General features: G+C 48.4%; 1 protein-coding gene and 2 long non-coding RNA genes across 7 annotated transcripts in view; 1 reads left to right on the plus strand and 2 right to left on the minus strand.

Annotated features, from left to right (window-relative positions):
• LOC309380212 lies at nucleotides 1-6,006 on the plus strand. Its single transcript, XR_014172712.1, has 2 exons — nucleotides 1-4,310; nucleotides 4,449-6,006. It is a non-coding gene; the product is annotated as an uncharacterized lncRNA (long non-coding RNA).
• Nucleotides 6,007-6,008: 2 nt separating this feature from the next.
• LOC309380219 lies at nucleotides 6,009-8,708 on the minus strand. The gene is made up of 3 exons (XR_014172724.1): nucleotides 8,624-8,708; nucleotides 8,301-8,418; nucleotides 6,009-6,449 (listed from the first exon to the last, which is right to left on the minus strand). It is a non-coding gene; the product is annotated as an uncharacterized lncRNA (long non-coding RNA).
• A 2,841-nt stretch (nucleotides 8,709-11,549) lies between these two features.
• Nucleotides 11,550-14,369, minus strand: part of LOC309379988 (maestro heat-like repeat family member 5) — a 37,435-nt gene continuing 34,615 nt past the window's right edge. For 4 of the 5 annotated variants that reach the window (XM_081929595.1, XM_081929598.1, XM_081929594.1 and 1 more), the window contains 3 exons: nucleotides 14,091-14,193; nucleotides 13,227-13,292; nucleotides 11,550-11,873 (listed from right to left, as the gene is read on the minus strand). In XM_081929595.1, the coding sequence (XP_081785721.1) occupies nucleotides 11,713-11,873; nucleotides 13,227-13,292; nucleotides 14,091-14,193 (330 nt within the window). In that variant the 3' untranslated portion in view covers nucleotides 11,550-11,712. The remainder of the gene's footprint in view (nucleotides 11,874-13,226; nucleotides 13,293-14,090; nucleotides 14,194-14,369) is intronic. The other variant, XM_081929596.1, reaches the window with a different exon arrangement.

Genomic DNA, 14,369 nt, shown 5'->3' on the forward strand with positions numbered 1-14,369 from the left:
AATTTGGAAAACTCAGCAGTGGCCAGAGGATTGGAGATCAGTCTACACCCCAATCCGAAAGAAGGGCAGTGCCAAAGACTGCTCCAACTACCGCACAATTGCGCTCATTTCACACACAAGGTTATGCTTAAAAATCTACAAGGCAGGCGGACCGAGAACTCCCAGAAGTGCAAGCTGGATTTCAAAGGGGCAGAGGAACCAGAGACCAAATTCCAAATACGTGTTGCATTATGAAGAAAGCTAAAGAGTTCCAGAAAAACATCTAGTTCTGTTTCATTGACCACCCAAAAGCCTTTGACTGTATCGACCACAGCAAACTATGGCAAGTTCTTAAAGAAATGTGAGTGCCTGATCACCTCATCTGTCTTCTGAGAAATCTCTATGTGGGACAAGAAGCTACAGTTAGAACTGGATATGGAAGTACTGATTGGTTCAAAATTGAGACTGTATATTGTCTCCCTGCTTATTTAACTTATATGCAGAATTCATCATGCGAAAGGCTGGACTGGATGAATCCCAAGACGAAATTGAGATTGCCGGAAGAAATATCAACAACCTCAGATATGCAGATGAAACTACCTTGATGGCAGAAAGTGAGGAGGAATTAAAAGAACCTTTTAATGAAGGTGAAAGAGGAGAGCGCAAAATATGATCTGAAGCTCAACATCAAAAAAACTAAGATCATGGCCACTGGTCCCATCACCTCCTGGCAAACAGAAGGGCAGGAAATGGAGGCAGTGAGAGATTTTACTTTCTTGGGTTCCATGATCACTGCAGATGGTGACAGCAGTCACAAAATTAAAAGACACCTGCTTCTTGGGAGAAAAGCAATGACAAACCTAGACAGCATCTGAAAAAGCAGAGACATCACCTTGCCAACAAAGGTTCGTATAGTTAAAGCTATGGTTTTCCCAGTAGTGAAAACTTTTATTTAAAAGATGCTTGGAGATTTAAGCATTCTATAAAAAGGATTTCACCCACTTTTCAGAACCGAACCAATCTGCCAGTAGCATAGATACGCTATGGATTTTGAAAGAAATACTGTGGAGAATAGTGGTAATACAATCAAAAACAATTTCTAACCACAACCCCATGATGTTAACATTAAAAGAGGACAGATAGGGGGCCCCACCCTTAGGGAGCCCTTTGAAGCATCAAAGGTAAAAGATGGGGGAAATCCTGTTAGGTCATTTAGTTCATCCCCCTTGGCTCCCTGCAAAACAGTCTCCGGTGCTCTCTCCTAGGGTTCATGCCTAAAATCATTTCGTTCCAGCCTTAATACAAAAATACAGATCTCCTTTATGGAAAGGGCCAGTCACCCAGCGGGGAAAGTAGCAGGTTTTTTCCTCCAAGCAAAGGTAGCTTAGTTGGGGGGGGGGCAAGTGCCCCGAAGGTCAGGTCCAAAACATGAGACGGTCCAGGCAGCATTTCATGCCATAGCAGGTTCAAAGGAGAGGCAGTGTGGTGCAGTGGCTAGTGTTGACTGAGACTTGGGAGACCAGAGTTCGAATCCCCACTTGGCCATGAAGTTCACTAGGTGAACAGGCAAGGGGTATGTTTCTGTCAGTGCCTGTCAGTCTAACCTACCTCAGTGTTGTTGTGGTGATTAAATGAGGAGGGAGAGAACCATCTATGCCACACTGGGCTCCCTGGAGGAAAACTTGCAATAAAATAAGTAGCCCTGGGACATTTTTGTTCATTACATTGATATCCCACCTTTGCTCTGAGGAGCCCAAGATGGTGCACATCATTATCTTCTCCCACATTTTGTCATCACAACGACCCTGCGAGGCCAGTTAGGCTGAGAGGAAATAACTGGCTGCGGAGATTCTCATTATGGAATGGGGCATCCCTGTTTTCATCAGAGAAATGTTGGAGGGTATGTGGCTGCAGCATCTGCCTTCTCATCTCCCTGTGTCTGTATCTGTGGCATCGGCATCAGCCGGCCGCAGCCACCAGCTTGCCCTTGCCTTCTCCATCACAATGTCTTCTAAGGCATTTTGTCACTATTATCTATGTACAGCACAGCTGCAAACAGAGGCCCAGCAACACTGCCACATCCACAGTTATGCTATGGAACTCACTGCCACAAGACGCACAGGTGGCCACTAGCTTGGATGGCTTTAATATAAGATTGGACAAATTCATGGAGGGTTGCTCTGCTCTAATGGCTCTGCTCTGCCTCCATAGCTGGAATAGATATAAAAAACAAAAAGCTTTGTCCAATAGCACCTTAGAGACCAGCTAGTTTTTTCTTGGTATGAGTTTTCGTGTACATGCACACTTCTTCAGATACACATGCACATGAAAGCTCATACCAAGAACAAACCTAGTTGGTCTCTAAGGTGCTACTGGACAATTTTTTAATAATAATAATAGATTTTATTTATATCCCGCCCTCCCTAGCCGAAGCCGGGCTCAGGGTGGCTAACAACAATAAAACAGTACAACACTCTAAAATCATTTATTATAAAATTAAGTCAAATCAAACCGATGGCAACCATTGGGCCAGAGCTCCGCGAAGATTGCCAAATATTTTTTCTATTTCTACTACGTCAGACCAACACGGCTACCTACCTGAATCTAGATCCGTAGTTGGAGGCAGCAATGCTTCTGAATACGACTTGCAGGAAACCACAGGAGGGTTCCAATTTAACAACTGGTTGAATATTTTTTGGATTGATTTTTTAAAATGGCATTTGTTAGATTTGCAAATGTTAAATGCTTTTTTTAAAAAAATGTCCTTTTTTATCTTTAATTTTGCTCTTGTTTATAAATATTATATTGAGTTGCATTGTCAAGTCAACCTTTTGGGACTGTTAAAAGAGGAAATTCCCTTTAATATAGTCCCGATTCTTGTAGAGGAAAGGAACACCATGTAGAGTGCGTTTTGAGGCTCTTACCAGTCAGCAGTAACAAATAGAGACAAAAACAATATTAAAGCAAGGCGGCAATTAAGCCTGATCGTTTATTGCAAATAAAAGATTTGTTGCATCAGGGTCCCTGCTCAGTGGAGGAGCAACCCAAACAAAAGAAAACTCAGACATTTATACATTTCATTTTCCATACAGAAGAATAAGCAAGTGGGAAAAAACAGAGGACGTCAAGACTAGGTGCTGCATGAGGGATTTACAGGTAAATCAGAAGGGCAAATAGTTGTTAATGGTAGCATTTGTGGATACTTGATTTCTATGGTGTAGACAGTGTATACAAAAGGATTTAGGCAGATTCCTGTTTTCCCATGTTTACTGATGGCTATGTATTGTTTGTTTTTCTGATTTTGCAGGACGACTTTGAGTGATGCCTAGAGCAGATCGATAAGAGAGGAAATGAAGACAGGATTTTGGGTGTTTCCCGGTATTTTGCATATATAAGTGTGATTGTGTAGCCTTGTTTTGAATAAAGTCATTCAACTTGTGAATTGGTGTGTGTGTGTACTGTAGACTTTGTAGATGGCACTGTGTAGCCACGGACAACAATGACATTTCTTATTAGTATAAAGGTTTTTGCAGATTCATTGGTACAAATAAATACACAATTTTTTGTCAGCATTGAAATGTAAAGATACAGAAGGTAACAGATACAAAATACAGATAAAATAATACAGATACGTGAGATTTCAGTAATAATAAGTGCATAGATACAACGATGCAACAAATGTAATGTCAGCAGACAAACCTTGAGGGAACTTTTGGAGGGAAATTATAACTCACTTTATAATGGTTTATTATTCTTATAACAGGACTGTAGAATAATCTACCAACTAATCCCGGGGTCGGCAAATTTTCCGTCGATGGGCCAGATCGCCCACGTGAGCGCGTGCACACATGCGCACACGCCCGCCACTCTTTCCCCGCTGGCTTTTGGAGTCGCGGGGGGGGAGGCTTCTGCAGTTTCCTATTGACTGCAGGAGCTTCCTGCAGCCAATAGGAAGCCGTGGCTGCGATCCGGAAGTCAGTCCCCATGCGGAGGAACTGGTGCAGCGTACCGGTTTAGCTCCACGTGGGGACTGAGCAAGCGGGCGGCAATGGCTTCCTATTCTGCAGTGAATAGGAAGCCGTTGCTGCCCGCTTGGTCAGTCCCCGTGCTGAGCTAAACCGCACCTCCGACCAATTTTCAAACAGGCACGTGCCTACATACGCCGCACTGACGCCAAGGAAAGAGCAATTGGGATGGCCTTCTTCACTGAGGGGAGAGTCGGAAACGGAGGACGCCTGCAGGCGCTCCTGCTTTGAAACAACTGCACCCAGGCAGGCAAGGAAAGCAGAGGGTGTAAGAAGGTCTCCTGCGCCACCATTGATGGCTGGCAGGCCTGCCCTCTGCCTGAGGCAGCAATTTCTACAGGCCTTAGATAAGAGCTGAGGGCAGTGAGCATTAACTAACTCCTTGCGCTTTGCTCCCCCTTTCTTCCCACCCGGGGGGGGGCCTGCCCTCTGCCTGCCCCTCAGAGCCAGCATGGCACACAGGGCTGGGCTTTGGCGGTTGCAGCCTCGCCTCTCCTCACCTGCTTTCCAGCATCATCTACAACAGCCTTTCCCAAACTGTGGGTCCTCAGATGTTGTTGGACTACAACTCCCATCATCCCTAGCTAGCAAGGCCAGAGCTCAGGGATGATGGGAGTTGTAGTCCAACAACATCTGGGGACCCACAGGTTGAGAACCGCTGCTCTACAAGCTGCCCAAGGGAGGAGGCCAGCAGCAGTGGCCACAGAGATACCATGGAGGGGCAACGACAGGCCCCCTCACAGCCGCCACTGTCATTGGGGACCAGCTCTGGCTCATACTCCTCCCCGAGCTTGGTGGCGGCAGCTCTGGCAGGGAAAACAGGGACATTCCGGGATTAAATGAGAAGCCAGTTGGCTTTCATAATTCCGGGGCTGTCCCTGGAAAATCAGGACAAACCTGGAGGGTATGGGGTAGTGAACTTTGATTTTCATGGCACTTTCTTTGGCCTTGCACCCCATCAAGTGTTTTCTTTCTCAGCTCCTTTTTCACCGGGAGATTGCAGCAGAGAGAACATTGTGGACACTCTCCAAGAGTGGCTGGTGGCACCCAACCCCCTGATGCAGATGGGCGGCCTGCGAGGACTAAGCCACATTCTACAACACCCGCTGGCAGTAAGAAATTGGTGGCAGGGGGCACATTATGAAGCGGTGTACAAATTAATCTAACAACGCTTTGCCTTTCATTGAGCCAGTTGAAAGGAGATTCCCTTGTTCTGCTGCAGCCTTATTCTCAGGTGCAGACCAGCATAGGCAGGAAGCTGCCTTAAAGAGAGTCAGGCCAATGGTCTGGCTATCTCAGGGTTGCCTATACTGGTCAGCAGCAGAAAGACTAATTGGTTGCCTTTCTGTCTACTCCCGTCCCCAGGTGTCAAGATACAACCAGAAACTGCCAGCAACCTTAAGGGAGCTCACAGAGCTGCTGAGGAGCACCAGGCCCGAACATTGGGAGACAGCAGCCGTATTGATAGGTAATTGAAAACAAAGCTCTTAAGATGAAAGGGGGTTTTAGGGCATGAGCCAGAAGTGGGATTTCAGCTGGAAAACCTGGAGGCTGAGAGGCAGGGATGCAACTCCATGTGTCATGCGCTGCCTGACTCTGTCCAAAGGAGAGCGCTAAAGGGAGGCTGCACCCAGAAAGTAGTTTTACTCTGCCTCTCTCCATCAGGCTTGGGGACGCCTGACGCCCTAGAAAGGACTGCTGCTGCTGCCACTGTCACCCAGGACTGCGTGCCAGGAGCCTGAGGGCCCTGCCCTGCCTATCTCCACCTGGCTTGGGGGGACTTCACAGGCCCTAGAAAGGACTGCTGCTGCTGCCACCCAGGACTGCCTGCCAGGAGGCTGAGGGCGCTGCTCTGCCCTGCCTCTCTTCACCTGGCTTGGGGCGGGGGGCGCTGACAGGCTTCACAAGGACTGCGGCTGCTACTCGGCAGAGAGGGCTCCTCTTTTTAATAGTTTTTAAATTATATTTTATCTGCGGCCTTTTAAATTGTGCTTTTTTGGTATGTTCTTTTGTTTGTGTGTTTCTTTCTCTGTTGGGGGTGGGTGGGTGTTGGGTTGTGGATAGGTATAGTTTTGATCTTAAGGGGAGAGGGTCAGGGCTGACTGGGAGTGGGCCCCAGCCAACAGAATGGGGCATGTTCCACGGGGGGTGGGGTGTCCTGGGACATCCGATCTCAGTTAACATGGGCAGCAGGAAGTGTTACGCTGTCCACACCATGTCATTACTGAGGAGGCAGCTTTAGTCATTGTTTGAAGACTATCCCTGCCTCTGGGTCTGATCTTCACCAGAAGGATACTGGAATCAGCAAGGGAGACCCACATGACTTTAAGGTGCTGCTTTGCAATGTCAGGAAGACCTTGTTTGGGTCCAGCTTGTTCACGAAGGAATCAGCCTCCTCAGAGAGCTGCTCCGTGTTGACAGGGGATGAGCTTGTGCATGTTGAACCTTGTGGAGAAGGAGAAGGTAAAGCGAGGAGCAGCAAACAGCACTTCCTGCCACCCAGAACTGCCTGCCAGGAGCCTGAGGGCCCTTGTCTTGAAAAAGATGTTGGAAAAAGTTCAGAAAACGACAACCAACATTATCAAGGGGGTGGAGTGAATCCCCTAGGAAGGAAGGTGGCCAAGGTTAGGACCTTTTGGTCAGGAGAGAAGGCAAGTAAGAGGCAGCACGATAGAAGTTTATGAAGTTTGGCATGGCACAGAGGAAGTGAAGGGAGTCTCTTGTTAGGAGATGAAGGACAAGTAAAAGAAAGGTAAACCAAGGAACTCAAAAGATCCCAAACAAGCATGGCTCTGGAACGCAAAGGCCACCCTGACGCAGAGGACTTTAGGCTCCTAGCCCTGTCTGTCAAATTGTCCGTCTGGTAACTATCAAAACTGGCGATAAAAAAATGCTGCACACAGCAGAGAAGGTGAGCAATGGAAGGGTGGGGGTGTCTCCAGGCCTGTCTCCTGGCTTGCTATCTGCCGGCCGTGGGACTGGAGGCCTCAGACAGGAATCCCGCTAGATGGGCTCAGGGACAGAAGGGGTTTCTGCTTGGGATGGAGCAGATCCCTAATTCAATCCCTGGATGACCTGCTAAATTATTATTACCCTTTGCAAGGCTTTCTTGGCATAGAGCTGCAGGAGAGATATCACACCACAGCATGGTAATATCCTAAACTCATGTTGCATGGTGTATCTGAGGGAAGAATCATGCTTCAGTGTCAGAGTGTGTGCGTTGGATGCAGAGTTCAATCCCTGGGGATCTCCAAGTGGGGCTGAGACCAGCTGCTGCCCCCCAAATCCTGGAGAGTCAGTGTCCAAATGCCTCTCTGGGAAAGTGGGAGTGATACAGAACAGAGCAAGGGAATGGAAGAACTTCAGCCCTGGGTCAAAATAATTCGTTCAGAGGTGAGAGCATTAATGTTGCATACAAATCCCCACTGGTATCTACAAGGAGGGGTGGGAGAGACCCCTACCATGCCACCTGAAGCTCTGGAGAGCAGCAGCCAGTCAGTGTAGAGGTGGTGTGGCATAGTGGTAAGAGCAGTGTTTCTCAAACTTGGGTCCAGACAACAGCTGGGGACCCAAGTTTGAGACACACTGGATTAGAATGTCAGTCTGGGGCCTGGGACACCTGGGTTCAAATTCCTGTTTGGCCATGAAGCTCACTGGGTGACCTTGGGCCAATCACTCACTCTAAGCCTGACCTTCTTTGCAGGGCTTTTGTGAAAGCAGGGCTTTTGTGAAAGCGGCAGACTCTAGGAAAAGGGACGGGCCATTTGTCGTTCTCTCCCCTTAGCCTGGGGGCTGATGCCGTAGCTGGTGAAGGCATACTGCCAATGCAACAGCCCCAGGTGGTGATCAGGCGCCAGGTGAAAACGTTTCTCTTCAACCAAGCCTTTGGCTGATTGATCTCCAATACCTTTCTAAATGCTGGGTGAGGGGGATGTTTGCTTTTCTTCTTTTTATTATGCATATATAGATATAGTAATTTTATGTAGTGAACCGCCCTGAGATCTGTGGATGAAGGGCAGTATACAAATTTTAATAATAATATTAGCAGCAGCAGCAACAAAGCATAGCTTGCTCTTCAGAAAAACTTCCATCACAGGCCATCATAGACAACAGCCTTTGCCAACCTGGTGCCCTCCAGATGTTCTGGACTACAAAGCCCATCACTCTCAGCCAGCACAACGGTATGGTGCTAGGAACAGTAGTCCAAAACATCTCCCACAAAGACAAAAGCTAACAGGGGTTTGCAGATGGGGCTGATTAGTGAAGACAGCTCTTGGGCTGCTGGTATCACACAACATACCCGGCTTGGTGTTCTTGTACACAAGGCAGACGTTCCCATTCCCTCCGCACGGGTCCAGCTCAAACACCAGGCTCCGCAAGTCCAAGTGAGGTTTCTCCAGCTGACCCCCCTTACCTTTGGGGAAAGAAAAGGCTGAGCGAAGCAGGTAGGCATTCTCATCGGGTGCAGGGCAAGGAATACTCAAACCAGGCAAAGCTTGAGAAGCTGGGCGTCAGTGGGGCTTGTGTATAAGGTCATGGAAACTTTTGGTGGGGTAGCGGGAGGTGAGGAGAGATGGACCGAGGTCTCCCATGGACAAAGGGGTGAGGTGGGGCAGTACCTTCTTCATTATCAGTGTCCTCCAAGTCAGCCAGCGTGGGGGCATTGGGCAAGGCGTAGACGGGCGACGCTCTGACTTGGTTTAGCTAGGAGATGCTGTTGATGGTCATGCAGCCAAGGGGCATCAGGTTGTCTGGAAGAAAGGCAGCCATTACTAAGTTGCTGGCATGGATGCCACAATTCTGTAGGTGCACAGAAGGCTCACAGAACATGATGCCCTTTGGTGAATCTCAGCTTGCTTGCTTGCTTGCTTTTTGCTCACATTCTTCATGAACTAAAATCCATTCACTTATCTTCTGCCAATACGTTTAAAATTAAACTTTTGAAATACATTTTAGCTTCTTGGGCCCACTTACCCTCATCTTCCAGGTTCAGATTAGAGATCTCACTTTTGGAACCTTAAAGACGTTAGAATCACAGAACTGCAGAGCTGGAAGGAATCCTAAGGGTTCAGCCCCCTAAAATGCAGGAAAATGAAGGTGGCCCTTATAAGGATCAAACCTGTAACCTTGGCATTATCAGCACCACGCTCTAACCAACCAAGGGAACTAGTGCAGGATAGCCTTTTGCAGAACTGTGATGCAAAGTCTCCAAGAACCAATTCACTTTGCCTCTGGGAGCCTGGAGGTCTGAGCCTCCATTTCTAGCTTGATACAGAAGTATGACAATATCCTGCTGCAAGTGGGATGCCTAATTCTGGTGCCAAGGATGGAAAGGACGCTAGGAGGGAGTGACGAATAGGCTATGGGTCTGTTTTGCAGGTCACCAGCTATGGGGTCACTTGGTGAAGGGGAGAGGCTATGGGGGCAGACGATATCATAAACAGGACACGTCCCCCAAGACATACAGAAACCTCAAGGGCCATGCAATATACTTCTCCCCACCACCAGCCCCGTCTTCCCCATGACGGAAGGCACCAAAGTTACCAAAACTTCCACCAGAGGGAACCACAAACAAGAGCTGAAATCAGCTGCAGCAGCTCAGAGTTGCGGGTTCAAGTCTCCGCTCAGCACGACTATTTGGGTTGCTACGCTGTGCACTGAATGGAGACTTCGAGGGAGCTATGGGGAATTTAGCATACTAGCACTTGTAGTAGAATATGAAGCAGCCCTGTTCAGCACTCTCTCTCTCCCTCAAGCGACGCTGCCCGCCCCCTCACAACAACCCCGCAGAGTGGGGCGAGGGGCGAGAGAGGGAGGGAGGCTGGCAGGCCAAGGTCCCCCCGCCCTGGGAGTGGGGGCTTCCCCCGTAACCCCCGGGCCTGGCTCCGCACTCGGCGGGGCGTCTTTCCTGAGGCAACGGAGGCGGCTCTCTGCACATGCTCAGGAACCACGGCAGCCTTTGCCACCGTTTATTATCGCCCGCCGTCAAATTAGCCCTTCCCCCCCCCCCCGCTTTTCCTTCTCCTCCCGCCCCCCCCCCCCGCGAGCCCCTCCTGAGGTAAAGAGACGGTCCTTACTCCACACCCGCCACCTCGAAGCAACCGCCAACTCCAACGGCTCTCCGCCCAGCCACGCCCCCGCGCCCGACTCACGGCTCCCATTGGTTGACAGCGACCGGGATTCGCCCAGATACAGATCGGAGGAGCCGGCCAATGGGAGGGGCTCGGAACAGGCTGGGGGGGAGAAAGGGAGGAGGAGCCGGCTCTCCCATTGCCTTCTGGGAGTCGTAGTGCCTGCTCTCCATTCCTCCCCCCCCTACAGAACGGCGATGGAAAGGAACTGAATGAAACGGAGGACTGCGATTCCCGAAAGCCACCGCGGCGGGGCTTCTGAGCTACGGGTCGTGAGAGGAGTCAAAAAACGCCCACCTGGTGCTGTCCCTGCGCGTACAGGTGTTGTCAGGGGCTGATGCTGGAGGGAGGAGGCAAAGGATGGAGGAGAAGGCCCTGCGCAGCGTCAACGGCTCCAGCAGCACCAAGCCCTACCTGGAGAAGCTCACCCTGGGGGTGACCCGCATCCTAGGTAAGGTGGAGGTGGCATCCCTGGTTGCCATGGAAACGGCCATGGAGCCGCAAAGAGCCTTTTTCCCTCTCTTGCTCATTGCATGGCGCTTCCTCCGCCCTCACAACAGTCCTCTGAGGGAGGCCAGGCTGAGAGGCAGGGACTGCCTGCTGCCCACCACCCCAAATTTCTAAATTCCTTTTTATCTCTTTCCAAGTTTCCCCATAATTATCTTTAAATATATTAACATTCTTAATCTGTTTTGGTAGTTGGTTTGTATTATTCTGTCTTTAATTGATCTTGAATTAAAAAAAGCAAACAGTCTCCTGGCAATTTCCTAATCTTTGCAAAATTGGATTTAACATGATAGATCCTGTCAATTGAACCATCCAGCTCCTCCTCCTATGTTCCTATTCATTCAGACAATGTGTTAATTAAATACTGTATTACATTCTCCTCCTTTTCCTCTGGGACTCCTCTAAAAAGTAAAATAATCTCCCGCTATTTCATTTCCTAAGCCAATATTGCATCCCAGCTTGTTTCCTGAGTGGCACAGACAAATATGAGGTTAAGGTTAAAAATGGCCAGGAAAACACAAGGGTGTTTCAAAGAGGAACTGTTTCAATCAATCAATCATTCAATCAAGAGGTCCTGAATATTCTGAACCTTAATTTGGAGCAGACTGACAATGCATAGTCAAATTGACAGATACTACTGAAGCACGTAGCTGTCTCAAGACCCCTTCCCGGCCCCAAATGTTTTCTTTTCCTTTTTTTCTTGGAGGAAGGTCTCCCTGCCCATTAGGCTATACTCGTGTATGCAGGCATGTGGAAGGGATGCTACCCTTCTGAGTGTGATCAATTCTCCATTGGATGGAGGGGACAGGGGAGAGAAAATCATCATATAAAAACAATGGCATTTGGAAAGGGAAAAGTTGAAGTGTAGAGATTGATTCCTAGAGAGAAAAGCAGACCACACAGAAAGCAATGTCTAGAATCTTCATTAAGTTCTCTACAAGTGTTCTCAATTCAAATGGAAGCCCAGCTGCCCTGCAGCTGCTCTTTGTGGCACTCGGAAAGCAAGAAGCACTGCTCCTGCTTGCCTGCCTTTTCTGAAGACCTCCTTCTGGGCATGCCAGTTCTCACTCTCACTGCCTTGCCTTGTTGTTTTTTAGCATGGACAGGAGATGTTGGCTGGGTACAATCTTTGGATTGATCCGACCGCCGCAGCGTCTAAATAGCTCCTCGCTGGCAGCCACCGCAGCGTTTGAGACAGCCACGTCCAAGTCACCCTGAAGGTCCAGGAGAGCTGCAATGGAAGAAGGAACATGAGAACCACAGCAGAGTCCTCCTGGATCAGGCCAATGTCCTGAGTCCTGTTCTCACAATGGACAACCAGATGCGCCCACAGGAAACCCATAAGTGGGACCCCAGCACAAGAGCCTGGTTCCCTCCTGTGGTTTCCCGCAACTGGTGCTCAGAAGCATTTCTGCCTCTCAAAGCCATCCAAGTTGGTGGCCATCGCTCCTTCCTCTTGTAAGCTGCCCTAAGAAGACAATTATGAATCACATATAGATATTTAAAGAGATAAATTCAAAGGAGGGGCAGGGATAGGTCTTGTCAGGAGCAAATGCCCCTCATGATAAGGACAGAAGGAGCTGCCTGGAACAGAGTTAGGCCCATTGAGTTGCTGAGCTCAGTATTGTTTACGTGGAAGAGGTTTCCAGGACTGGCCATTTTTTTGATGAGGAGATGAGAATTGACACAGAAGGACACCCCGCCCCCCTTACCATTGGCTTGGCTGGCTTTGGCTGATGGGAGTTGTAGTCCAACAAGATCTGGAGGGGGCTGATGGACAGGACAGGAGAATTGCAAAGCAATGGGGTTGCAATGGCAAAGAAAAGCAGCCTGGGAAGTGAGCTGGGCTCCCTGGGTAGCGCATGCCATTTTAGGGGGTGAAATATGTTTAAAATATGTTTTTGGGTGTGAGGAATTAAAAGCTGCTATTATTTTTGTGGTAAGTCTATGTCTGATGAAGAAGCAGAAAAAACTGCTTTCGGAAAAACCAAAGAATTTTAACTTCTGAAAATGTGAGGTAATTACATTAATACTGAAATAAAAATTACTAAGTTCCTAGCAATCATTTGTAATGATTTCTATGCGATTTTACACTCATTTCACTGACTAAGCAAAAGCAAAACATATTCATTTCACCCAAACAACATCTGAATTCCCAAGTCATGTTACAACTTTTTAGCACCCCTCGCTTTCTGAATTTGAAAGCTGAAAAATTCAGCACGCCCTACTGTGACAATTCATTTCGCCTTGGCATTGCTGGGTAAATTAATGCCAGGTGTTAGAGAGAGAAAGAAACACTGTTTCTGTTCAAGTCCAAGTGTACAGAAACAAAACTTTTGTTGTTAGGTCTAATCCAACTATATTATACTTTGCCAATGCAATTTCTTGCCCAGCACAAACTCGTCAGATTTTCCATCATGTTAGTGGCTAGAAGAACATGGGAATCTCAATCCAGAAGGGAAAGGAGACTGCAGGGGCTGATAGTAACTAAAGTGAGATAATCTGGGATTAATGAGATTGGAAAAAGTAGTCCTGTGATGAAAAGATCCCTGCAAGGAAAAGAGCCGGTTTGATCCTTACTCACCCAGATAAATGTCGTCAATTTGTTTGGTGCTCACCAAGTCGGGTTTCATATACTGTGCATTGCACGCTAGATCGATCAATAGAAAACGATCAGTTCCTGCATACTTTGTCCAGCTTAAAAACATTCATCAGTCCTGAGGCACATAGGCTGTTGATACTCTAGAGAAGGGGCTAACAACTTCTGGATCACTTTCACAATTTGCTGGTTTAATCGTAGGAACCTAGGAAGCTGACGGATGCTGGGTCAAAGCATTGGTATGTCCAGCTCAGGACGGTCTACACTGAGTAACAGGGGTTCTCCAGGATTCCATACAGGGGAAATGGTGTGGCGTAGTGGGGGCTACTGGGGGGATTGCCCCAGGCACAAAAAGGTTGAGGGGTGCGTCTCTGTTTTAATACAGGCAAACCTCATTTTGGGTGGGAGTTATGTTCCAGACCCCCACACGCCTTGGTGGGGGCCGCGTAAAGCATTCCACCCCACCTTTGATTGCCCTGCCGTACCCCACCCCCATTCGACCCTTGCTCTGCCCTTTTAGTGACATCTTAATGATGTTTCAGTGATGTTTTCAGGCCACTTCCAGTGCGCACGGTGCACCAATCACAAGAAACCAGTCACTGCCTGTATTTAAAAATGGTAACCCACCTTGGGGCATGGGTCGGGCAAATAACAACAACAACAATGGAGAAGCGCCTGACTTTTTGGGTGCAGCCTCCCTTTAGCGCTCTCCTTGGGACAGAGTTAGGCAGCGCATGACACATGGAGTTGCATCCCTGCCTCTCAACCTCCAGGTTTCCCAGCTGAAATCCCACTTCTGGCTCATGCCCTGAAAGCCCCTTTCCTCTCAAGAGCCTTGTTTTCAATTACCTATCAATATGGTCGCCGCCTCGCGATGCGCAGGGTTCCTGCTCTTTAGGTATTCCATCATCTGCGTGAGCATGTCTGGCAACCTCTGCCTGTATCTCCACAACTGGGACAGGGGTGGGAGTGGACAGAAGGCAACCGAGGTGCCAGATTAGTCTTTTGTAAAACTCCAGCTTCTTAACGCGTTTCTATCCCTCGTGGTGGCCAAACAATATTTGAAAAGTATAACCTAATTATTTCCAAATTGGCCACCCACAGTAATACTACTGCCTTTATATAATG

This window comes from Podarcis melisellensis (genome assembly GCF_964234715.1).
Source record: "Podarcis melisellensis genome assembly, chromosome: 11".
NCBI lineage: Eukaryota > Metazoa > Chordata > Lepidosauria > Squamata > Lacertidae > Podarcis > Podarcis melisellensis.